Source organism: Gymnoscopelus microlampas (assembly GCF_963454915.1).
Source record: "Gymnoscopelus microlampas genome assembly, chromosome: 18".
Lineage (NCBI taxonomy): Eukaryota > Metazoa > Chordata > Actinopteri > Myctophiformes > Myctophidae > Gymnoscopelus > Gymnoscopelus microlampas.
The window spans coordinates 12,310,404-12,336,646 of NC_139955.1; the positions used below are offsets into that span (position 1 = coordinate 12,310,404).

At 43.3% G+C, this 26,243-nt stretch overlaps 2 protein-coding genes across 2 annotated transcripts in view; one reads left to right on the top strand and one right to left on the bottom strand.

Moving 5' to 3' along the window:
• Positions 1-26,243, bottom strand: part of LOC311033520 (uncharacterized protein) — a 267,268-nt gene that overhangs the window by 209,904 nt on the left and 31,121 nt on the right. The gene's annotated exons all lie outside the window — the stretch shown is intronic.
• LOC311033585 (POU domain, class 3, transcription factor 4-like) lies at positions 16,566-17,684 on the top strand (the record flags this gene model as incomplete). The annotated part of the gene is made up of 1 exon (XM_084041161.1): positions 16,566-17,684. One exon carries the CDS (start codon positions 16,566-16,568, stop codon positions 17,682-17,684), a length of 1,119 nt encoding a protein of 372 aa, XP_083897287.1.

The following is a 26,243-nucleotide window of genomic DNA, read 5'->3' on the forward strand; positions in this document are numbered from 1 at the left end:
CATAAAAAGTTGAATTATGGAGATGGCATATGCACAAGCTCACAGCTCGTCACTACGCTGTGACCTTATACTATATCTGCTATTAAGAATATTTTTAACACAAATGTACTCTTCTGTGGGTCCATGGCACAAAATATTTTCAGACGGGCGGTCCGCTGCTAAATACATTTGGGGGTCTTTGACATGAAAAGGTTTGAGAACCACTGGTATATAGGCCTACAGTAGGAAGCTATTTGTGTCGCAGTCAGATCTCCTCACGCACAGAGGGATTTCCTGAGCGGGAAAGAGGAGCGGAGACAAGCGTGTGAGGATTGTGTGATACAGGAGTCAGCGTGAGCGAAGAGAGAGGGAGAGAGGTGACGGAGCGAGGGATATATATGAGAGAGAGAGAGAGAGAGAGAGAGAGAGGGAGAGAGGATACGCGGACGGGTGAAAAGCCTCTTTGTTCTGCATGCCCTTGAGACAGCTGACATCTCCACAATGAAACCACAGAGAGAGAGAGAGGGGGAGAGAGGTAGCAACAGTGAGCGATGAGAGGGTTGATACTATGTGTCATAATAGTATAATGTAGTTTTATAATTTAAAGGTAATAGTAATACAGTAATAGTGTGATAGTAGAATAGTTTAACCATATAAGCCAGTCGTGCAATGAAAATAGCCTACAGACCACTAAACATGGCAGCCGTTTACATAGGCGCTGTTGAAAACCTTCACCAATAACGACACAGCCAACATACAGGGACGCCAAGTTGAAAGTGGTCAACGGTACGGCTAAGCAATCAAACACGAGAGCGGTGGTATAACATGACATGACATGACATGACATAGACTTCAGTGTATTATTATACTTTCATTACATGGTTGACATCACTTGGCAGCAATTTTGCTACCAAAAGCATTGTCGCTAACAAAACCTAGCATATAACATAGTATAGTATACCGGTAGTAATATTGTGTGAGACAACTATTCCACAATCTGCGAATGCTATATAGACTCTGGAGCTACACCTCCGAAAGCCGCGAAAGGAAGCTGTCATATGTTCGTCATTTCCGTTCACGAAAATACTTTTCTGTCTTTTCTGCCTTTATTGATAGTACACAGTGGAGAGAGACAGGAAACAGGGAGAGAGACGGGGAGTGACACGCAGCAAAGGTCATCAGGATCGGGATTTGTATTTTGAGCCTCTGGGCCCTATTTTGCGTGTCTTAAGTACCAGGTCTTATGACTTAACTTAAGGCCTGGAGGCGTGGCCAATGTTGTTTGGACACTCAAAACAGCCAAACAGCATTGGCCACGCCTCCAGGTCTTAAGTTAAGTCATAAGACCTGGTACTTAAGACACGCAAAATAGGGCCCGTGGTATGCGCCTGTACCGCTAGGCCAGCAGGCGCCCACGAAAATACATTTTAAACTATCTTTAAAACATATTTTTGAATTCCCATTTCTGACAAGCAGCAAGATATGAGCTTCACCTAAGGGCGGATTCACACTGCGGCCTTGGAACCAGCCTTGAGGCTGGTAGGAAGGAATACCTGGGAAGGAATTGGTAAAGCGTGTGCACTTTGTGAGAAGTTTTATAAGGTTTTCAATAGGGGGCGAGCCTAACTTGTTTGCAATGTTTTTTTAAAAGCTATACCCTTACCTAATACCATTCCAAAAATCTAAAACTTCTCACAAAGTACACTTATAATAGATGCTAGCTTTACCAATTCCTTCCCAGGTATTCCTTCCAACCAGCCTCAAGGCTGGTTGGAAGGCCGCAGTGTGAATACGCCCTAAGTTGATTTACGTGACTGCAAAGACTAAACGGAAACGGTGAGGAGGCGGGATCCGCTTTTTGTGCCGGATCGCTTTCAGCGCTTGCTTTACACAGATGACAGAATGCATTTGAAAATTGTGTGAGTCAACAATCTGGCTCGAGAGACTATAGTAATATATGATTGCATAGTGTCCTATTGTAGTAACCTATAATGGTATAGTGTACAATATAATCAAGAGAAGTTTTTAATATAGCATTACAGTAGTTTAGTAGAAGTTAACATACAGTAGACTGATCTGAGTTCACATTGGTGAGATACTCTCTAATGAACAAACATGCTTTACGCACGCACACACACACACACACACACACACACACACACACACACACACACACACACACACACACACACACACACACACACACACACACACACACACACTTGAGAGGAAACTTGAGAGTGTGTTGGCTCTCCCCTACTCTCTCTCAGAGTTCCTCACCCCAGGGGGTAGAGGGTCTTTCACCCCTCTGACACGTCCAACACAAACACACACACTACACACACACACACACACACACACACATGCGCGCGCACACACACACGCACCAACCCACACAAGCACGTAAACACACACCATGGCAGTGGACCACATCAGAGGAAGTCCATTCCTCAGCTCTCCACTGTGTCTCTGTACAAACACTTTATTCTGGATTAAATGTTTCCCATATTTGTTATTTCTTCCCTTTGAGACTCCAGGTGGAGCTGGTAGCAGACCAAAAATCACACGTCGCATTCCTCCAGGAATGAAAAGAGCCCGGCTAGTGACCCGATGTGCCGAGAGCGGGGAAATGAGAATCCGCTCTCCAGTGGAAAGCTTGCGACAACATTTGTGCGAGAGATCACTCCTATCAGCCACAGATTCCTGGTCATGTGTCTTAACAAAGACGGTGTTGTGTGTGGAGGAGAAGAGGGCTTTTCCCTGTGAGTCATACAACCGCAATGGTACAGTACGTGCGCGCATGTGTGTGTGTGTGCGTGCGTGCGTGCATTCACTCTGTGGAGGTCTGTCCAGCTGACCACACTGGCTGTGGGCAAAATCTAAACGGTTCAAGAGGAACTGACCCATAGGGAATTGTGTGTGTGTGTGTGTGTGTGTGGGTGCGTGTGCGTGTGCGTGTGTGTGTGCCCGCCCATACATGTTTCCCCAGCAGGCCCTGTTGTATTTTCACCTGTACGTCTGTTGGAAAGGAGACAAATCTAAAGCGACGTGTAACCAGACATTAAACAGAAGACGTTCCGCAGACACAAGGTGCTGACGCTCTTTTCATGAGCTGCTCAATTATGCCATTATGTCCCAGATTACTACCAGAGCCCCTCTCTGGCCCTATCACAGGCCGGCTTATTGCTTCCAGCCAGCCAATCAATGCTAGTGTGAGTGTGAAGTGCTGATGAGTAGTGACAGATCACAGGGCGAACCCTGTTAGCCTCCGGTGGTCATGGTAACATTATCTGAGCGATTATGGGCTGTCTGGATCCACATGTTGCAGGTAGAGAGGCTGGACTGTGGACACCTGGGAACACATGATGATTTTTCATTTATCTTCTTATCTTATGGGATTTTATATTTTCTTATTATTGTATCTTATCTTTTTCATGTCGTATCTTACCTTATCTTGTCTTACCATATGATATTATCTTTTTTCCCCCGTATCTCATAGTTTTTCGAATGGTGTGATTGATTGATTGAATACTTCGCAAATACTTTGCAGAAACAAGCACATGAAAGTACAGTTCGATACAAGGTCAGCTAACAGGATTTAAAACCCAAGAAAAGCCTATGGCTTGTTTGCGTTGGGGTCCTTTGTACTCAATTCATAGAGTAAATGACAGATAGATATACACTACAATGCAGAACATCATAAAAACAGTTTAAAAATAAGAAAAACTAAACATATGTACAGTAAACAGTTCGAGGGGGGGGGCTAGGCTTTGACTTTTACAGGGGCCAGTTTAGAATTGCAGCCACCTGAAGGTACTCTTTTAGGGCGGTTTTGAAGGAGAGTAGGGTTTTACACTCCTTCATGGCTTTTGGTAGGGCATTCCACATTTTTGTGGCATAGCAGGAGAACAAATTCGTCTAGTATCTTGTCTTATCTTATGCCTCTCTCAGTCTCCGGGTAGAGGTGTATATACTGTCCTCTGATCAGCCAAATGCTTGATCTGGTCCCGGGGGGGGGATGGACATAATCTGACCTTTGGGCAGCTGCTTGTCAGAATGTTACATTACTCAAACCTTTCGGTTTGAGATTCATTCACAAATTCCCTCAATGTGATACGACAGTGTACTATGTGATGTCCTCCATACAAGCTCACAATGCGTCGCATTGTGAGCTTGTAGATCTGCTATTTTCAAATGGCCGCAATGTATATAGGGCTGAAGTGGTTAATGTATGTTTCGTAATAATACGATTTTCGTAAAATCTACAAAGTAACTAGTAACTAAAGTTTTCAAATAATTGTAGTGGAGTAAAAGTACAATATTTGTATCCGAGATGTAGTGGAGTAGAAGTAAAAGTATTGAAAATTGGAAATACTCCACTAAAGTAAAAAAAACATTTTTTTTAACTTAAGTACAGTACTTGAGTAGATGTACTAATTACTTTGCACCACTGCAGTGGTTATGTATGTAATGGAGCGGTGTAACAGAGTTACCTATCCCTTGCACATCTATGTTTGCACACTGTACATTGTACCTGTCCCTGTTGATTGATTGGATTAGCATTTGCACTTTGGTAATTTGCACAGCATAATTTGCACAATTATATTTAGCAGATAATAACCCTAACAGTCACGATTATAAGTATTTATTGGAAGGTTACTGAACATTCAGTTTGTTCGCTGTCTAGCTGAATTGACCACTCAGCCTGCCCTTGACACGTTCCTCCTGTGGAGCAGTGGCGGAACAACTGAAAGCCGGGCCGGGAGGCAGAGCACAGTGATCAGGCCCCCCCCCCCGTGCCACCACGCACATCCCGCGCGCGAAGCGCGCGGAAAATTTTGCGGGTTTGGGTCGGGTCGGGTCACCTTTTGGGGGGCTTTTTGTCACTTTATTTCGGTTTTAGGGTTAGGTTAGGGTTATGTTGTTGCTTTAATTAAATGAGAGGCGGAGAGGCGCCGCGGAGAGGTCGCGGCCCCGGCCCGGTCGCGGCGACCGGGTCGGGGCCGCGACCCTGGAGGGCCCGGCGGCCGGGCCCTCCAGGGTCGCGGGCCGGGAGGCGGCCGCCTCCCTTGCCTCCCCGGACGCTCCGCCACTGCTGTGGAGAGATACAAAGTTTGTTGGTGAATCGTGATGGGCAAGTGCAATACATCTATGTGCAATATAGTTAAGGGCAAGTGTAATATAGTGACAATATAGAGGAAAAGTGCAACATTTAATATTAAGTTTGATTGATTGAATGCTTAACATTTACCTGCTGTTTTTTCTAGTGTGATTGGGCTGGACCATAGTATAGAATGGTGGTGGGGGGGGGGGGGTTAAGTGCCAACGATAATGTTTATGTTGTAGTGTGAGACCTTTCTCATTGTGAAGAAGGAATCATTTTGAAGAAGGGATCATTACTTACCTGTGTAGTTCATGGAGATGTTTAATATAAGTTTGTGTGGGTTAAAGCTGTATTTGTATGTTTTCTTAATATACCCCTTGACATGGTAATCGCTCCCAGTGTATAAAAGGCTGCCAGTGAACATCAGTGGTGTGACATGGTGAAAGAGCTGGACACCATGCCACCAGTTTGGGAGCTCCTGTCTTTTGTTGCCATCTTTGTATTTTTCTGTTGTGAATTGAACGCACCATTTGGTTGCATTGCACCATGCCTATCTGTACAAATTTTCAGCCGTTAATTGGGCCAGCCTAACAAGCGGTCATGTACAGCATGTACTGGGGTACTGATACAGTGGCTATGTGTGTACTGGATATACAGTAATTATGTGTATACTGCATGTGCATGAAGCAAATTTTGTTCTGTTCACTACGCTTGCCAACTCCGACGGCACGCTTGTCGACGAGTGAGGCCATTGGCACTTGCTCACCTATAGCGGCTTGCCCAGGCATGCCTCACCAGCCTCAAGGCCTCACTGTCGGTGCGCCTGCCTTGTTGAGTTAACAAAAACAAAGATCCTTGGAAAAACAATGTAGCCTACTGGTGTATTGGGCCACCAGTGAATCCAGAGTACTGGATACAGCGGTTACGTATTTGTGTACTGGGTACAGTAATTATTTTACACACACACACACGCACGCACGCACGCACGCGCACACACACACACACACACACACACACACACACACATACGTGGACACACGCACGCACGCACACGCACACACACACACACACACACACACACACACACACACACACACACACACACACACACACACACACACACACACACACACACACACAGCATGTTAGTCCAGGTGGACTCACAGTATACTCAGCCTTATGTCGGAGTTGCACCCACTTTACGATGGACATCAGACGGAAGTGACATCAGAGGAAGTGACATCAGAGAAAGTGGGTGGAGGGACGAGAACGATGCTCCTGCAGTGCTTTGTATTCAACTGAGCATGCTCCAACTCCACCGCAAAGAGGGCACAGGGGTCGTGTGTGTGTGTGTGTGTGTGTGTGTGTGTGTGTGTGTGTGTGTGTGTGTGTGTGTGTGTGTGTGTGTGTGTGTGTGTGTGTGTGTGTGTGTGTGTGTGTGTGTGTGTGTGTGTGTGTGTGTGTGTGTGTGTGTGTGTGTGTGTGTGTGCGCGCGCGCGCGCGGCACAGTAGACTAATTAATAATGGATCCCAGAGAGCATGTGTTTGAAATGCAGATGTGCAACTGACTGCTCCTCCCGCTTCTTCAGAGTGTGTGTGTGTGGGTCACGTGGGAAGGTACCCGGTTAGTTATTTGGCTGTAGCTGTGGCAGAGAACTTGCTGATATTTCACATGGAATTTCACCCTGAGAGAAAAAGAAGGCAGAGAGAGAGAGGTAGAGCGAATCCAAGGAGAGAGAGAGACAGGGAGAGACCTGGTTTTGGAGTTTTCTCTCTCTCCACATTCTATTTGTGTGTGTGTGTGTGTTGCGTGTATGTGTTATCTATGTGTTTAATCCCCATGGGGAAATAATTATTTTTCACACATACTGTATGCCCGACATACAGACAACACACACAGGGTCTAATAGACATGTGATGTCTATTAGATGAGTGAGTAGCTGCCTGGGAGCAGTTAGAGGTATGGTGGCATGCTCAAGGGCACCTCGGCAGTGCCCAAGGGGCTGAATTACAGTAGCACTAATACAGCTACCAGTCCCGGTGTGGACCGTGCTGGACCTGGCACCCAAAAAGCCAAGTCCCTATGGACTCAGCTATGAAGTATGTGTCTTTCTGTGTGTAGCCTAATGTTAGTGTTTGTGCGTGTGCACTATGTGTGTTTTTGTTTTTGCCCGGGTTGAATTTTAACAGATGGCAATGTTATGCAGATTTTACAGACCGTGGTTCCTTGACCCAGTGACACTCAGCACCTGTAACACACGTATATGCACTCACACACAGGCACGCACACGCACACACGCACACGCACACGCGCACACGCACACGCACACACACACATTATATCCATTAAAAACACATAAATTACCCAGGACACACACAAACTATCAGACAACGTAAATAATCTCTTAGATTAATTTTATGTAACAAAGAAATAAGAAGTAAAAAGTTTTCATTTTGTTTTTCATTATTTCCAAATATATACAATAATGAATCATGCAGGCTAAACAGACAGTTGCTGGGTAAATCCCTCAAGCACATGGGGACTGTTCTCTATGTGTGGAGATGAAGGAATATCTGACCTGGGGGCAATGCTTGGTTTGAATTCATTAATTTTCAAATTAAATAGCAACTGAGAAACCATCATTCTGGTGAAACTTGTGTTTAGTTACCTGTGTTCATGGATAACCAGTGGTGTAAATTAAGTAAGTAGGCTACATTTACTCAAGTACTGTACTTAAGTACAATTTTAGGTATTTTTACTTTCCTTGAGTATTTCCAATTTTCAGTACTTTAACTTCTACTCCACTACATTTTAGAGACAAATATTGTACTTTTACTCCATTTGAAAACTTTAGTATAGTTACTTTGTAGTTTGGGATTATTATTACAAAACCACTTCAGACCTATACAGTATACCAATTTGAAATAGCCAATCATCTACAAGCTCATAATGCATTGTGAGCTTGTAGATCTGCTATTTTCAAAAGATTTGTATACATTTTATAAATTTGAAAACTTGTGAAATGAGACATTCTGCATATTTTGATGCCAATACTTTTCTACTTATATTATATTCAAGTACATTTTTAATTCCGGACTTTTAGACTACTTGTAAGTATTTCTACATTGCTGTATTGATACTTTTACTTAAGTAAAAAATGTGAGTAGCCTACTTTTTCCACCACTGCGGATAACGCAAACGATGCGCGTTGATCTCGTTGTGTAGGACATCCGATCCCTCGCGATGTTTATCCATATATACACCAAATGTAATTATTCTCGCTTTGAGGGAATTGTTTTCCTATATGCTGTGTCTAAACCAGTGGTTCTCAAAGTGGGGTCTGGGGACCCCCGGGGTCCTTGCGGGCGGTTCCAGCCAGGGGGTCCCCACTGCCCAGAAAAATCTGTTAATAGCCTATATGCATCACGATCATTTAAACATATTTTATTATGTTGGCCTACACGATAGCGTAATCATATAGGCCAGTGGTTCTCAAACTTTTTCAGGTCAAGGACCCCTACATTATTGTGTATCTGGCCGCAGACCCCCTTCTGAAAAGATTTTGTGCCAAGGACCTCATACAATATTTCTTGTGTTAAAAATGTAATATATACATGTATATATAAGGACCACTGGTGGTCCCCGGACCCCACTTTGGAAACCACAGATATAGGTTACAGGCCCAACAAATCCATAACATCATTTGGTTATTTTATTCACGTGCATCTTATTGCTGTTGGATAATCAACTCGTGGCTTCAGGTTTTGAACATCCTGCATTTCTCACTCGGTTATTAATGCTTTTAGCGTGATTGTTTCTCATAAGCTTAAACAAAGCGTGATGATAGCTGCCATTAGCCATGTCTCTCAACACGGAACATGTCGAAGGCATCAAGGCCAAAGTCAAAACATAGTGAGGCTGCATTGTGAAATATAGATTAGGCCTAAATGTGTATTCCACCTGATTTGAAATCAGGTCCTGTTTTTAAACTTTTATGCGACGTCAAATAAAAAAGCAAACGCCCTGTTAATAGCCAGGAGCTAAAAATAGCTTTTCTTTTCAATCCCAAATAACTTTCCCTCAGTATAGATAAGTGTCGTATAGGGGCATTTTGCTATATAGTATTGCATTAAAGCTGTCATTGTCTATCATCTGGGAGTTGAATGAAACAAATGAATGTGAAATATGAAAACAAAAAGGTATTTTATGAAAATACTTTTTTTTGTCAAGACAAGAGACTCCAGAGGCCTGACATCTCCATAAATTGTGAATGAAAAGATAAGTGAATACTATACTGTAGGCAGCTAATGTAATGAAACTAATGCACACTGTTGCCTAATTTCAGTCAAATGTGATGATATGGCGATGATAATCGATGTAAATTATTACATAGCCTTTTGTCATACAAATCGTGTGCTGAATTGTTTTTTCTTAAGGCAAAACGCAGCCGTGTAGTTGCTTCTTTACAAGATGACTATTCTTTCTTATAGCTTTTTGATAGGGTTTTACTCTTAATTCCATTGATACATTAAATTCCGCATTTGTATACAATACCTCCATATAGGCTACACCTAGGCTATCACATTGTATGACTGTTGACCTTTCCTTATATTTATTCTCATTTTCATTTAATTATTTAGCCTATGAATTTATTATTTCTGTTTTATTGGTCTGTTTTGTTTGAACAAATATGTGCTGTGACTCACCGTCCAGCTTATTTGACTTGATACGGTATGTGTGTGAAACTTGTTTCAACCATTAATAGCCATGCATTCATTCCTGTCATACAGTGAAAAACGTGTGAAACATGGAACATTTAATTTGACGAAGGAAGAATTCGTGTCCCCCACCTTTACGCACATTACGCACGGGCAGATACGACACACACACGCACGCACGCACACACACACACACACACACACACACACACACACACACACACACACACACACACACACACACACACACAGACACACACACACACACACACACACACACACACACACACACACACGCACACGCGCGCGCGCGCGCACTGAACAAACGCACCGTGCGGGAGTCATGCATTATGAATGTACATTTACACATGCGCGCTCCCGGGGGACCTAGCCTGCCTACCCAGCAGCCCCCCGGGCTGTCATCCTCTCTGATTGACTGCGGGAACGCGCGCGTCCACGCCTCAACTGTGCGTGGAGGCAATGTAACAAAGTACATTTACTCAAGTACTGTACTTAAGTACAATGTTGAGGTCTTTTTTTTTTTTTTTACTTTACTGGAGTATTTTCAATATTCAGTATACTTTTAGGCCGACTTTTACTCCATTACATGATCTCAAAGGCAAATATTATACTTTTTACTCCACTTTATTATTTGAAAACTTTAGTTAGGCTGCTAGTTACTTTGTAGATTTAGATTATTATTACAAAAACACACGGTACCCACTTCAGCCCTATAAACATTTCTGCCATTTGAAAATAGCTGATCAACAAGCTCACAATGTGTAGCGTCGCGACGCATTGTATGAGCTTGTAGATCTTCTATTTTCATACACTTTTGTACTTAAAGCATATTTATACCAATACTTTTGTACCTTCACTGAAGTAAATTTAGAATTCTGGACTTTTACTTGCAACAGAGTATTTCTACATTGCAGTATTGATACTTTTACTGAAGTAAAAAAATGTGAGTAGCCTACTTTTTCCATCACTGGCGTGATGCATTTCCCCAATCAGCCCTGCTGCTAATGCGCGCACGGACACACCCACACACACGCGTAAAAGCAGACACATGCACGCTTGACGGGAGGGGGGGATTTTCATGATGGACAGGGGGCCTTTATACAGGAACAAAATAACCTAAATGGTGGCTATACTATTTCACAGAATGCAGTTAAACGGACGGAGTTGTTAATTTATCTATAATTAACAAAAAATTGGCATGTTTTCCTTTTTTTCTCTCCTAACAGGCCTTCGTGTCACCCAAACATTGTCACATGGTGGTGTGTCTAGTTTAAACCAAGGGTTCTCAGCCTTTTCAGGCCGTGACAGCCCCAAAATAATCATATTTGAACTGGGGACCCCCCCCCCAAATAATCATATTTGAACTGGGGACCCCCCCAAAATAATCATATTTGAAATGGGGACCCCCCACCCTGACAAGCACTTGGAATTTAGGAGTTTGAGGCATTCAACATTGTTTGACTCGGTTCCACAGATAAGTATTGTAAAAATAGCTGCTCTAAATTAGCAGATCTACAAGCTCAACAATGCCGATCAGCAAATGTTTGCCTCTTTCTTATATTATTTGACAATATGGCCAATGTTTGATCAGGTTTTATATAACTTTTGATTTAATTCATTTATTTATTTTAGGTATTAAAAGGTCTTAAAGGTCCTTAAATTGTCATCTGGGACCCCCTCATACACAATAAAAAAAAAGAAATCATGTGGGGACTCCCCTGGGGATCCCGACCCACAGGTTGAGAACCAACTGGTTTAAACAGCGTGACCCTGTCCTTTTATTAAGGACGTCACGGACAAATAGGAGTATTGATTTTACTGTCTGGGACCTTATGAGCGGTGTTAAGGTTGAAAGAACAACTAAGCTTTGAGGTGAGAAACTCAAGTGCATGTGAAACTCAAGTCAAAGATGGATGTGGATTATTTATTTATTTATTTAGGCTATTTTAATAAAATACAAAAACAAAGCCAAAGTTGATACAGCATGCCCAAACTTTCTAGCTCAAGACCCAAAATATAATATGTTTGCCTGGCACCCAAACTGGTGAAAATAGCAGATCTACAAGCTCACAATGTGTCACTTCGCACCATGTTGTGAGCTTGTAGATTACTATTTTCTTTTAAAATGTACTAAATTATTTTATTTTATTTATGAAATGCTTTTGAAAAATGTTGGAATTGTTTTTAATTGATGAAAAGTTGTGATTTATTAATTTTTTAAAACTTTTTTAACAACAAATGAAAAAAGGGGATATTTACTCGTGACCCATAAGAGTGTGTCCGCGAGACCGCGACCCAAGCATGGGTCCCGACCCACTGTTTGGGAAACAGTGCTCTACCCTATTAGAAACATTATACCGTAGTAGCAACCGTGAATGAATAAGAAAAACTGTTTGAAAATGCAGTTCAGAATAAAACAAATATATATAGGCATATAGATTCGACATTAATTATGAGTAAAAATGTTTATCGGTGAAATTTCCAGTCTCATGGTCTCTAATCTGGTGAAGGTTTTTAGTCTGAGACTGACTGCATGGGTCGCTGAAGAGGTCGTGACACTGAAGTGACAGGTCCCCGGACCCCCCCGGGACCCCCCGGCTGTCTCAATGGCAGACTAAAGCATATCTTGTATAGAAGTTTATTGTTTTTGCCTACAGGCTATACGGGGGGCAACCAACACAGACCACTGCACTCCAATGGAAGATGGAGATGAATCCGAAATAATAATAAATAAATAGAAACACAAAACGTCACCATCTTCTAATGTATTATCCCTGGCATACTGTTTAGAGATATATTTTAATTTAATATATTTTAAAAATATATATATATTATTATTATTGTTTTCATCTACAAATAGAGGTTTATGGTCGGAATTTGTCAACCAAAATCCCGCTTTTAGAGTCGCTATCACATCAGAGGGAGATTTTAAAACCGACCGAGGAGCAAAAATAGCCTATCTACATGATAAACAATATAATTAGCCTATTGTAGCCATAATATTATTATGTATGTCTTAATATTGTGTTTGTTGTACCATTGTGTGTTACTATTTATTTGTATCACTTATGTATTTACTAACTATATTTATATTTGACACTTTATAGTTATTTTTTTGCAAATCCCCTCGGCTAGATGGAGTGAGTGTCCACCTTGGTGTAAGTAGCATGTGTCTGTGGGCTCTCCGTGGTCCGCGGACCGCTGTGGTCCGCCAGTGAATGGCCTCTTTATTCTGGGGGATTTGCCTTTTATTCGCCTCTCTATGGAGACGCGCTCGGCGGCAGAAAAATGCTGCTGTGAATAAAAGGAATCGACACAAGGAGAGGCTTGGAGAGAAGCATCTGTTACACTTAGAAACTTAGACTATCGACACACAACCCCCTCTCCTGTCTCTCTCTCTCTCTCTCGCTTTCCACAGCTCACTATACTTCCAATGAAAAAAATATACATTTTATAGCAAGGAGTTGGGTAAAAAACAGACTTTCAAGCGTTTTAAAAATGCATGGAATTAAAACCAGGGACCCCCCCCCCACCAGAAGCAAGGATTAGAGTGTTCGCTTTAAAATATATATTAAATATTCAAAGATTTGCACACATTTTCATGATTTTTCAAAAAATAGGTCTACAAGCTCATAGCGTGGCACTCTATGAGCTTGTATATCTGCTATTTTTGAATAGCCAAAGACAAAGTATATACAATAAATGGAGAGAAGCAGTTACACTTAGAAACTTAGACTATCGACAGCACACACACACACACACACACACACACACACACACACACACACACACACACACACACACACACACACACACACACACACACACACACACACAACCCCCTCTCCCGTCTCTCTCGCCACAGCTCACTACTCCAATGCCAGTTTAAACAAAACAAAAACATTTTATCAAGGAGTTGTGGAGAAAACAGATAGCCTACTTCCAATGCCACTTACAAAATATATATATATAACAAGGAGTTGTTGGGGGGGAATGATAAAAATGCATGAAATTAAAATCCGAAAGTATGTCTGTTTTTAAAAAGGCTTTTGAAATTATGGTTGGTGTAGGCTACTAATTTTCAAGTTAGTTATAAGGGGTTAATAGGCCTATTTTGTATGTATAAATATATATATATAAATGTAAAACGTATTCATCCAAAGCAGCTTGTTTGCCATGCCAGTGGCATGCAGTGGCATGGCAAACAAGCTGCTTTGGATGAATACATTTTACGTTTACACCAGCATGGGTAACCTACGAAAACATGGACTTGGATCAAAGCCTGTGCCGCATGTTGTCACAATGTAGCCGTTATTCTATTCTGTGCCCGACCTATAGCTAGACCTATAAGCCATTCTAAGGAAATATATTTCTGTAGCTTTCTGCTTAGATAAAAATCTGAAATGAACAAGTCAGTGGCCACAATTTGGGAAAGACGTTCAATGTCCTCTTGACTTGAAGAACTGTAGCCTATATTGACTGTCTGTGGTCCCGTGGAATTAGAAATAAACTAAATTGTAAACGTCTAACTGATGTTATTTATTCCACAACAACCATACGAGGCTGGCCAACACTGCTAAAGAATCGCGAATATCCGCATGTAGAGAGCCATGTCCTCCAGTAGGCCTATATGGGATACAGGATAGGTGGGCACTAGGGACATCTGGGCACCTAGATGTAAAATTGGCTATTTTGTCCAAAATGTTAAATAAATAAAATAATAATAATTGAAACCTCTTGTTGATGCTCCAAAATGACTGGATATACAGGGTTTGTAGCAATTTGTAGCAGTAGAAATATTAGACCTTAATTGTCGAATGTTTAAGCATGTTATAATCATGTATTTTACATTAAGACCATTTTTCTAATATTTTGGACAAAATAAGCCCATTTTACATCGAGGTCGACGAGGTGCCCAGGTGTCCCTAGTGCCCACCTATCCTGTTACCCCCATATGTGTCATTCATTCCTCTCGTATCTAGACCCAGGCCAGAGCAGACCCAGCAGGCTGCCTCCATGCACCCGTCCATTCCCGGCCACAGCTCACCTGCCTCCGGCCTCCATACAGCGGGTCTCTCCGTGTCGCGTCTCTCCTCCTTCCCCCGGCATGCAGCTCCTCGGCTCAGCAGCCTCTCTAATGACTTACTGCCGGCCGCGGTGGCTGCTTTTTATTTCTGCTAAATGTATGAAAATGTATGCAAATTTAAATCAAGCTTAACCTGGGAGCTCCGGCAATATATTTAATGGAATTTCTTTCAGGCCTATAATAAAGGGACCCGGAGTCTGTCTTCTGATGGGAAATATAATTAAGCAGCTATAGTTACATCTCAGACATGCAAATAGAGCTGCATTTTTTTTATTAACTCCATGAGGACTGGTCGAGATTCCTATAGAGATATGCAGCTTGGTTTTGCATATAGACACATAATGGGGACACATTTATATTTGAATGATGATTTGTAAAATAAAAAAAAAGGAAAATAAAAAGATTTGTTTTGCCTATTGCTAAAACCTCTTTTGAATACAAATGCCCTCTCTGAAAAGTATAAGAAATAGCTAATCAACAGTAGACAGTCTTGTATGAAAATAATGCATAACATTTTGATTGTCTTTTTAGCATGGTTTATTTTGAATAAGGCTAATGGTTAATACATTGATCGAGGGAAACACTCAGGTTCAAATCTTCATCTGAGTAAATCTGCTTGTTATCGTATAGTGACTGAGACTGGAAATGAAAACGACCTGAGCGGAAAAACACCCCCGGGTCTCTTATCTTGAGGTGTTTTATCCCATAAACACCTCAGGAAATATAAGCCCCTAAAAAGTTAATAATTAACAGTGAGAATGGCTCTTGGGGTTGGAATGTAATGTCCCTCTCAGAAGAAAACGCCATTTAATAACACCCTCCTGCTGGGCACCCATGGGTGACAGGACCAAGCAATAAAGCTAAATAAGTTGGAAACTTTAATTAATAAACAGGAAGTCCGCTCCACGCGCTCGCGTCGTCGAGCCGTGAAGAACCAAAGCGGACCAAGCACTGCGCCTCACTTCCGGTGGTGGGGGGGTCCTGGTTAACCCATTCCCTTGAATACCAGAACTCTCGCCCCAAAACACAGTTGACCGGGGCAAATCCGGCTACCACGGAACGGTAGCCACCTGGTATTCCTAAACGTAACCTCAGTAACCTTATTTCTAAACGTAAATTACATAATCTCAGTAAACTATGCTTAAAACTAACCTTATACCTAAACGTAACCTCAGTTAACTATGCCTAAACCTAACCTTATTCCTAAATGTAACCACAGTAAAAGTAAAAGTAAAACTATGCCTAAACCTAACCTTATTCCGTAACCTCAGTAAATGGGTGCCAATATTTCTAAACTTAGGCTAACCTCAGTCAAACTATGCCCAAACCTACACTTATTTCTAGCCTTATCCTCAATAAAACAAATACAAGAATACGAGAACCGCTGGGTGCGAGGGGTCCTCGAATGAAAATGGGGGCGAGTGTGCTTTGGGCGAGGCTTCCCGTTCCCGTCCCTCTCTCATCCCTCTTCCAGAGGCGGGGTTTTAGGAGAGCCGCGCCGTCATTGGCTGCGGCGCACCGCTGTTGCTTTCCAGTCGGTCTGTGGTTGGTCGCGGAGAGTGTCCCTCACGTGTCTCCGGCGAGAGGGAGATGTGAGAGGGGCCGAGCGGCTCCGTGCTCTCAGTAGCACCAGTGGGGTTCAGCTCAGCAGCCAGCATGGCCACAGCTGCCTCCTCCAGCCCCTACACCCTCCTCACCTCCAGCCCCATGATCATCCACCCGGACAGCCAGGCCATGCAGCCTGCCAGCCCCTTCAGAGGGCACCACCACCAGAAGCTGCTCCAGAGCGACTACCTGCAGGGCGTGCAGAGCCACCAGTGGGGCAGCAGCCTGTCGGAGGGCAGCCCCTGGGGGTCAGCCTCCGTGGAGCAGCAGGACGTCAAGCCGGGCAGGGAGGACCTGCAGCTGGGCATCATCCATCACCGCTCCCCGCACGTAGCGCACCATTCTCCCCATCACAACAACAACCACGCCAACCATCACCCCGGAGCCTGGGGGACTCCGGTGTCCCACAACAACCCCTCCATCACCGGCGGCCAGCAGCAGATCAACCTCTACTCGCAGACGGGCTTCACCGTCAACGGCATGCTGGTGGACCACGGCGGGCTCACGCCTCCTCCGCCCCAGGGGGGCCAAGGAGGCATGCACCCGGGCCTCAGGGACACGCTCAGCCCCGACGACCACCACAGCGACCTCGGCGGGCATCACTGCCACGACCACTCCGACGAGGAGACGCCGACGTCGGACGAGCTGGAGCACTTCGCCAAGCAGTTCAAGCAGCGGCGGATCAAGCTGGGCTTCACGCAGGCGGACGTGGGCCTGGCGCTGGGTACGCTGTACGGCAACGTCTTCTCCCAGACCACCATCTGCAGGTTCGAGGCCCTGCAGCTGAGCTTCAAGAACATGTGCAAGCTGAAGCCGCTGCTGAACAAGTGGCTGGAGGAGGCGGACTCATCCACGGGCAGCCCCAGCAGCATAGACAAGATAGCGGCGCAGGGCAGGAAGCGCAAGAAGCGCACGTCCATCGAGGTCAGCGTCAAGGGGGTCCTGGAGACGCACTTTCTCAAGTGTCCCAAGCCCGCGGCCCAGGAGATCACCTCCCTGGCGGACTCGCTCCAGCTGGAGAAGGAAGTGGTGCGCGTTTGGTTCTGTAACCGGCGGCAGAAGGAGAAGCGCATGACGCCGCCGGGAGAGTTAGCCGCGGCTCCTCCGCACGACGGACCGTATTCTCACGGCGGGAGTGCGGGAGATGCCTCCTCGTGCCACGACCTCTGACCGGGGGACAGTGGGACCGACCCCCTGCCCCCCGCCGGAGAGACTCTATGACCGGGGATACGACCTCTGACCGGGGGATAGTGGGACCAGCCGGAGAGACTCTATGACCGGGGATACGACCTCTGACCGGGGATGGTGGGACCAGCCCAGCCCCCGCCGGAGAGACTTCTATGGCAGTGGTTCTCAACCTGTGGGTTTGGACCCTCAGGGTGGTCCCCAAATGATTTAGGAGGGGTCCCCAGATGACAGTGAAGTGACAATTTAAGGACTTTTAATACCTATTTAATAACCAAAAACAATTGCCAAATTGTCAAATAATATAAGAAATGTGAAAATAGCCGATCTACAAGCTCACAAGACTTTTATATCTGCTATTTTCCATAATATTTATCTGTGGAACTGAGTCAAACGAAATGTAATGCCTCAACTCCGACAATTCCAAGTGCTTGTCAGGGTGGGGGGTCCCCAGTTCAAATATGATCATGTTGGGGGGGCCATGGCCTCAAACTGGGGTCCGGGGACCCCCAGGGGTCCTTGAGGAGTTACAAGACTATAATTCTGAGAGTGTACAAATGGAACCAAATGGACCCGTAAGGGTCCATTTGTACACTCTCAGAGTTATGGGATTTCATAGTATAGATTGGGGTCCCAGAGATAGCAAATGGTATCAAATGGGGGTCCGTGGCCTAATGCTTATTAAACCGGGGGTCCTTGAAATGAAAAGGTTTGAGAACCACTGATCCATGAGACCAGCCCCAGCCCGGCCCGCCGGAGAGACTCTATATGCGCATAGAGCGCACGATGGCAGCCTGCCTGCCTCACCATAACTCCAGCACTGAAAAACAATAACACAAATACCTGCTCAGCCTTCCTTCATTCTTTTATATTTTATATATATATATTCGTCACGGAGGCATTATTACCGCCGGCATATCAAAAGCATCTCATTTTTTCAAAAACAAACAAACAAATCGCTTTTTGGAGCCAGTCGATTGCCAAAATTATTTTCTACCCTACAGTTCTGAGGATATTATATACAGACAAAATGTGCCTAAATAACCTGCTAGCGCCTTTGGTTTGGTTTTGTGTGACATCAACATGTCAGCTCAATAATTGTGATAGACAGTTTGGGGATTGATGTTTTCGTTTTGTTTTGTTTGTGTTTTGTTTGTGTTTACCTTTTGTGTTTTGGCTTTTCACTGTCAAGTTCATTAATTGTCAGTATATCAATCAAAACGTCAATACCCAGTGGAGTGACAGGACACGAATATTCTTCAAGCTCAGTTAAGTTTCATTTGAGTTTTGATTTGATGGTGGCCATTTTAAAACTGCACCTCACGCATTCGTCGGGCTCTCAAACGCTTTTCCTTTTCACTATATTTAATTTTACACCTATTATTTTGTACATTTACCTATATCTGTAGCCGACCTGTAATGTCTTTTCCTTTGCATTATCCATAGGCCCTCATTCCAGTTTTTATAGTCATCTCTACCAACATTGAAGCACTTGGAGGAATGTGTTTATTATCATATTCCTCCCCACCTATGGCCCGTATAGCCTTTAAAGCGACAAGCAGTTACAGTTTTCGTCTATTTATAAATCGGATTTTCTTTATTATTTTTTCTTTGAGTCATTCTGGACCATATAAACTGTGTTGGACTCTGAACCACGACGCTATACACCTGCCTATAATTTTATTGTATACGTTTCAGTATCAAAACAACAAGACAAGTTTTTTTATATAGTCTTAAAAATAGCCTACTCTTGTTATTGGTTTATTTCCTAAGTATTTTTTCGAATATTGTACAGTTTTGTATATTACCCCGTTTGAGGTCGTTAATTTAAACAAAATGCTCTTAGTTATTCGTGCACTTGATTAGCAATGTAAAAAGAAAACATATTTTCAATAAGAATTTGACTGTTTCGGCGCTTGTAATTCCAAATTTCGATGACAAGACAGCTCAAGCAATTATTTATTTTCAGTATAAAGCTTGTATTATGTTTTGAAATAAACTATGTAATGTTGTAATAAAGAAACCTCTTTGTACATCTGTCCACTGTCCAGTAACACAACTCAGTCACCTTCAGGAAGTAGGCCTAGGCTCATTATATAAGACATTAAGAAGAAAAAACGTTATGCCTGTTGTTGTTGATATTATTATTATTATATTTTATTATTATATTGTTATTGTTATCATTGTTATTGTTATCATTATTATTATTATCATTATTATCATTATTATTATTATCATTATTATTATATTATTATTGTTGTTGTTATTATTTACCACCAGTAATAATAGCCCATTATTAGCAAAATATAAGAACATGAAATAATTTTATAGTAATAACAACGTTATAATCAATGTCTTAAATACTATACTAAACCAGGCCTACTTTCTGAACTGTTCCTGAATGGTAATACTGAATTATCCATCAGCATTTAGGCATCTATGATTATTATTTTCCTTTTCATAACCTATTTATTCATCATTTTTACCCACAGAACATTTTTTATCTCTGTTGTCTTTTACATTAACCTTCATGTGTAGCTCAATGTCATCTTAAATGGCTGCTTTAACGACTCGCATAGTTGTTTTTTGTCAGCTGTAAAATATGGACTGATTAAGCAGGACCTGGTCTGCATGTGTGTAGAGGTCTGGCTTGGAGTAGGTGCAGAGATTATAGACCAGGTATAGGGACTACAGACCAGGTCTAAAGACTATACCAGGTCTGTCTATAGACTATAGACCAGGTCTATAGACCAGGTCTATAGACTATACCAAGTGTATAGACTATACCAAGTGTATAGACCAGGTCTACAGTCTAGACCTGGTCTAGTCCAGACCAGTGGAAAGTGAGGAGCTCCCTCCAGCTCTGTGACTTAAACGTTGTTGTCCGAGGCTGCTGCCCTCTTCCAGCAGACATGCATGATTTATCGCCTGGGCTGCTGGGCCTGACAGCATAACAGAATGACACACACACACACACGCACACGCACACGCACACACACGCACACACGCACACACACTTGCTCACGCATGCACACGCAAAGAGACACAGACAAACATACACAGTCTCTCACACACACACACACACACACACACACACACACACACACACACACACACACACACACACACACACACACACACACACACACACACACAATCAGAAGCAGATGAATCTCATTTCAGAGTACAGCTGCGTATAATTGGTCCAGAGCAAAAAAAAATACAACTCTATTGCACAAATAAAAAAAGGACCATAAAGCCTTTAAAATAATTTGTAATTATTTTAAAATAAGCAGGAGCTTGTAGACCGTTAGAAGGTCAGTGAAATGATTCAAAAACAGAACAGAGCAGAGCGACTGGAGGAGCGAGAGGAAAGAGCAGTGGAGAGGAGGGGAGGGGAGGGAGGTGGAAAGGAGGAGGAGGAGGGGGAGAGGAGAGGAGAGGCGGAAGGGTGCTAGGCCTTGCCTTGAAATGCAGCGCCTGACTGGAATACTAATGTGGCTGAATTTATGCATCTCCTCAGACTGCTGCTCTGAGTGGGGGGTGGGGGCGACGGAGAGAGAGAGAGAGAGAGAGAGGGAGGGGGGGGGGCGATGTTGAGGGAGAAAGAGAGAAAGGAGTGTGGTGGTGGTGGAGGTTGAAAAATAAAACCGTGGCTGATTGATTCCATCCGCCTATTTTAGCTCCAAATAATAACGTCTGATTTATATGAAAAAATGACCCCGCCGCTGCAGAGGGATGCTGTTTGGGCTTTGGTCCAGAGCTGCTCACGCTGCCCTGGACAGCGTTGTGTGTGTGTGTGTGTGTGTGTGTGTGTGTGTGTGTGTGTGTGTGTGTGTGTGTGTGTGTGTGTGTGTGTGTGTGTGTGTGTGTGTGTGTGTGTGTGTGTGTGTGTGTGTGTGTGTGTGTGTGTGTGTGTGTGTGTGTGTGTGTGTGCGCGCGTGTGTGGGGGGGTACTCTGGTATGAGAGAGGCGCATATACAACCTTTTCTTTTGATTGATTTTTTTCCCCCACTTCTACTGCACTGTCAACATTGAAAATGTGTCCCCCCTGTTTCACTCCACAGGGAGCTGCTTTCTGTTTGCCAACAAAATGAGTTCAATGTAAACCGTTAATGAATGGTTTTACTTCTCATCTTAAGGTCGGTCAGTGACTGAAGTCTTTGCCGGACAAAATGTCAACCCTCTCGCAGACCGAAATGTCGATATGCCACAAAAATAACATTGAATGGAAAGAGCCCAAGTAGGTGATAGTTCTGGTTTAGGTTTTAATGTGTTTTTTTTTTTAAATGAACAACATCGTTGTATTCACTTTACGGTCAGCTGTTTTGAATAAAGGTTCCATGGGGTTGGGGTGGTACATGGGGTGGGGGATGTTATGGGATGAATGGCAGGGCTGGGGGGGGGGGGGGGGGGGGTTGGAGAATGGGATGGCTGAGACCCTGGCTGGCTGAGAGAGAAGCAGGGATAACGGCAGGAGAGATGTTCATACAGGAGGAGACAGGAGGGATGGAGAGCAGAGGCAGAGAATCAGAAGATTTTTGTTTTTAGATTATTTTTTAGGATTTTATGCCTTTATTGCTAGGATAGTAGTCTGACAGGAAATGGGGAGTGACATGCAGCAAAGGCCATCAAAATGTAGACACAAATTGACAAAAAGTTTTGACACACAGTCACTTTGCAGCTTATTATAGGCAGAGGTGTGTGTGTGTGTGTGTGTGTGTGTGTGTGTGTGTGTGTGTGTGTGTGTGTGTGTGTGTGTGTGTGTGTGTGTGTGTGTGTGTGTGTGTGTGTGTGTGTGTGTGTGTGTGTGTGTGTGTGCGTGCGCGTGTGTCAGGGTAGAGGGGCCCACCCTACAGGGGGTGGGGTGCTGTTGGTTGTGACTCCAGTTTGATGCAGAACCAGGTCAGCTTCCGGGTTCAGAGCCTGGGAATGGATGAATGGGTGAATGGAGGTGTTTGGTTATGCATTGCGGAATACGACTTTAGTTGTTTACTGGCAGCGGATAACAGATAGCATGCTCCTTTATTGTCTCCTCCGCTCACAACCTCTGTGCTGTGCAGAATGTATGCCAGCATACTTCAAAGAGCTGGGCCGCAACGCAAAGTGGAGCCGTGGAAAGATTAAAACGTGTCCCCAAAGTATTCGAGAAGAAGATATTAGTTTTGTTTTGCCGCCAAGCTTTCCAAAGCCTCAGTGTAAGCTGAGCAGTCGGTCTCAATGAAAACACCGCAGACATGAAAGTTGGTGGCACGAAAAAAAAAGAGAAAAGAGCAGAGCCCGTTAAGTTGGTCCACAGACTCTGCCTGTAAACCCTGTTTCCCCTCAGAAAAGCGAGCCTCGTACGGGAAGTGTTTGCGTCCCAGGAGTGAAGGTTGGGGAGCCGCTGAGATGTTCCAGCGGTAGACAGCAGGTCATGCAGCGGACAGGCAGACTCTTGTGTTTTCTCTGTAATTAGACAGCGAGGAAGCAGATAGAATCACACAACAACACGGCTGCAATCATGAACACATCATCACCAATAACATTAACCGAGATGTTAGCTGTTCGCATCCTGCTGGTTCTCATCAGTCACTTATTAATCCTGATTCTGATACTGGAATGTTATTGAAAGTGACATAAAAGGACGTATTCTAGTATGTGTGTGATGCAGATCTCACCTCTCTTCACTGTTACTAGTAGGCATGTGTCATGTCTATTCCTAAACACGCTGCAATTCCATCAGCTGTCCTTCAGTATTGTATGTTGTCCAGCCTGCAACTTCACTGTATATATCAGGTGACAAAATGATAGGAAGTAATTGTTTATACGTGTATAACTTCCACAGACAGACAGACAGACAGACAGACACACAGGCCTTTATTTGAACCTGAGGGAAATCCAGTGATCCTGGCCCTCTGCCCCTGGGCTGGTCAGGTGTGCATACTTTTTACACCACCAGTAGGTGGAAATAGAGGCATATAGGCATTGTGTGCATTCTGACTATCAGCAATAGAAATGGTATATAAATAGACTTAAGACCCTATAGGGAATGGTCTGGTCCGCCTGCATTTTGGACTGACCGGATGTATCACACAGTAGTTTGTGCATATAGAAGGCATATATGTACAGTAATATGTATCGACCAATGTATACAATCTATCAACAGTAATATGTGCATATAGTCAGAATACAGAGAATAAACATTAATGTGTATCCGCAATATACACTGTCAATCTCCTTAGAGTGAGTACTAAACAGTCTATAAGTGGTGGAAAAACATTAGGAGCAAATCGTCTGAGCGGGCGTATTAAAGCAGGCCTCTTATTGTTGTGTACATCCATGAGCACGAGCACCATGATGAGTTGCCAGTCACTAAGCATTAACCATTTAAGCCCTATACTTGAGTCCCTCAGGGCTCTGCACTAGTGTATTTTCAGATTTCGCTCTACATTAAATATCTAGTCGAGCTGCCATTTTTCAGCAAAAGGTTTCCCAGGATACGGAGGGCACTTTCACAACGATCAAGGTTCTCTTCTCTGTTGAAAATCAATGATTATGACCCACTCTCACTATTTTATTATTAATTATTTTACCTTCCCTGCCTCTGGAGAGGAACACATTAGCGTGCGTACGCACACGCGCACGCACACACACACACACACACACACACACACACACACACACACACACACACACACACACACACACACACACACACACACACACACACACACGCAGAATTATGTAATGTACACTAATTATCCCCAATCAACAAGATGTATGCTCTGTGGTTGTGGCCGGGTTAATTTGTGAAGTCTTTATTACTTTGTTATCATGTCAGGTTTTCATTCTCATGGTGCCTACTATACCATACGCATGTTATAATAATACCATAATTGCTGACAGTTCAGCCGGGAGATTATTTCTTCCTTAAATGGAGTGATAGTGCGTTTCCATTGTAGCGGATGACAGAAGGGTTAATTAGCTATGATTAGACAGAGCTGTAGTCTCAGTCAGTGAGCAAGCAAGGGTTCTGGTTCAATACTGTGTCCTCTCCTCTCCTCTCCTTTCCTCTCCTCTCCTCTCCTCTCCTCATCTCTCCTCTTTTAATTTCTCCCCTCTCTGTTAATCCCTGCAGAAAGCAGCATTTACACTAAAGAGAGCCCGGGAGCCCTCTGGTGGCCAGTGTTAGGAAACACCATGATATCGCCACATTAGTCTTATATTTTGAGTTTTTGACCATCCATCACATGGCCAGTGGTGTAAAAGCAACTTTACTCAAGTACTGTACTTAAGTACAATTGTGAGTTTTTTTTTTTTTTTTTACTTTACTGGAGTATTTCCAATTTTCAGTAAGCCTATCTTTTACTTAGTAGGCTACTCCACTACATATCAGAGGCAAATAGTGTACTTTTACTCCACTAATAATTATTTGAGGACTTTAGTTACTAGTTACTTTGTAGATTTTTATCATTATTACAAAACATACATTAACCACTTCCACCCTATATAGCCTACATGTGGGCCATTTCAAAAAATAATAATTAAGCCCACAATGCACATGAGCTTGTAGATCTGCTATTTCAAAAGTTTTTTTAAAATACATTTGAGTTCTGGGAAAAGTTGTAAAATGGGACATTCTGCACAATGAGTAGTTTCTACTTTTGGTACTTTAAGTACATTTTGATACCAATACTTTTGTACTTTTACTCAAGTACATTTTGAATTCCGGACTTTTACTTGTAACAGAGTATTTCTACATTGCAGTATTGATACTTTTACTGAAGTAAAATTGAATACTTTTTCCACGACTGCACATAGCAGCCCTCTTACCTGAAGATGTGGGCGGCTGCGACTTTCATACCAAATGCGCACATAGCTCTGGTCCATAGCGTTAGAAGGTGTTCTCTTTTAACGCCATGTTACTTATCAGCCGTTGCCCGCACACCCCCTGTAGCGCAGCCTCTCGTCTCTAGTAAAAATAAAAAATACACTTTCCCTACTCACCAAAACAAAGACGGGTTTAAGATGTTGAAAGCCTACTTTCCCCAGTGGGAACACTCGGAGCCCCCCACCATGTCTAAGATACACATTTTGGCCAGAAAATAAAATATTTTACCGGAAGGAAATTACATTTTAGTTATTCCACTGCGCCTTCTACAGATCTAGTCAATAGAAAAATACGATTGACCATATCTAGGGAGCGCAGACAGTGGAATAACTAAAACACGTTTCCATCCGGTGGAATCTTTTCTTTTCTGGACAAAAAGTGTATAGGCTTTCAACATCTTAAAACCGTCTTTATTTTAGTGATTGGTGAAAGTGTATATTTTATTTTTTAGTACAGACGAAGAGGCTGCGCAGCCTGCGCTACAGGGGGTGTTCGGGGCGGGCAAAGGCAGGATTCAAAGTAACATAGCGTTAAGGAGAACTCCATCTAACGCTATGGACCAGAGCTAATGCGCACACACTTCACTCACTCAGAAACTCTCATGAACGCCTCTTTACAAAGTCAGATCTTAGTCTGAAACAGCAGTTAAACATCCCGTCTCCACTGTCGGT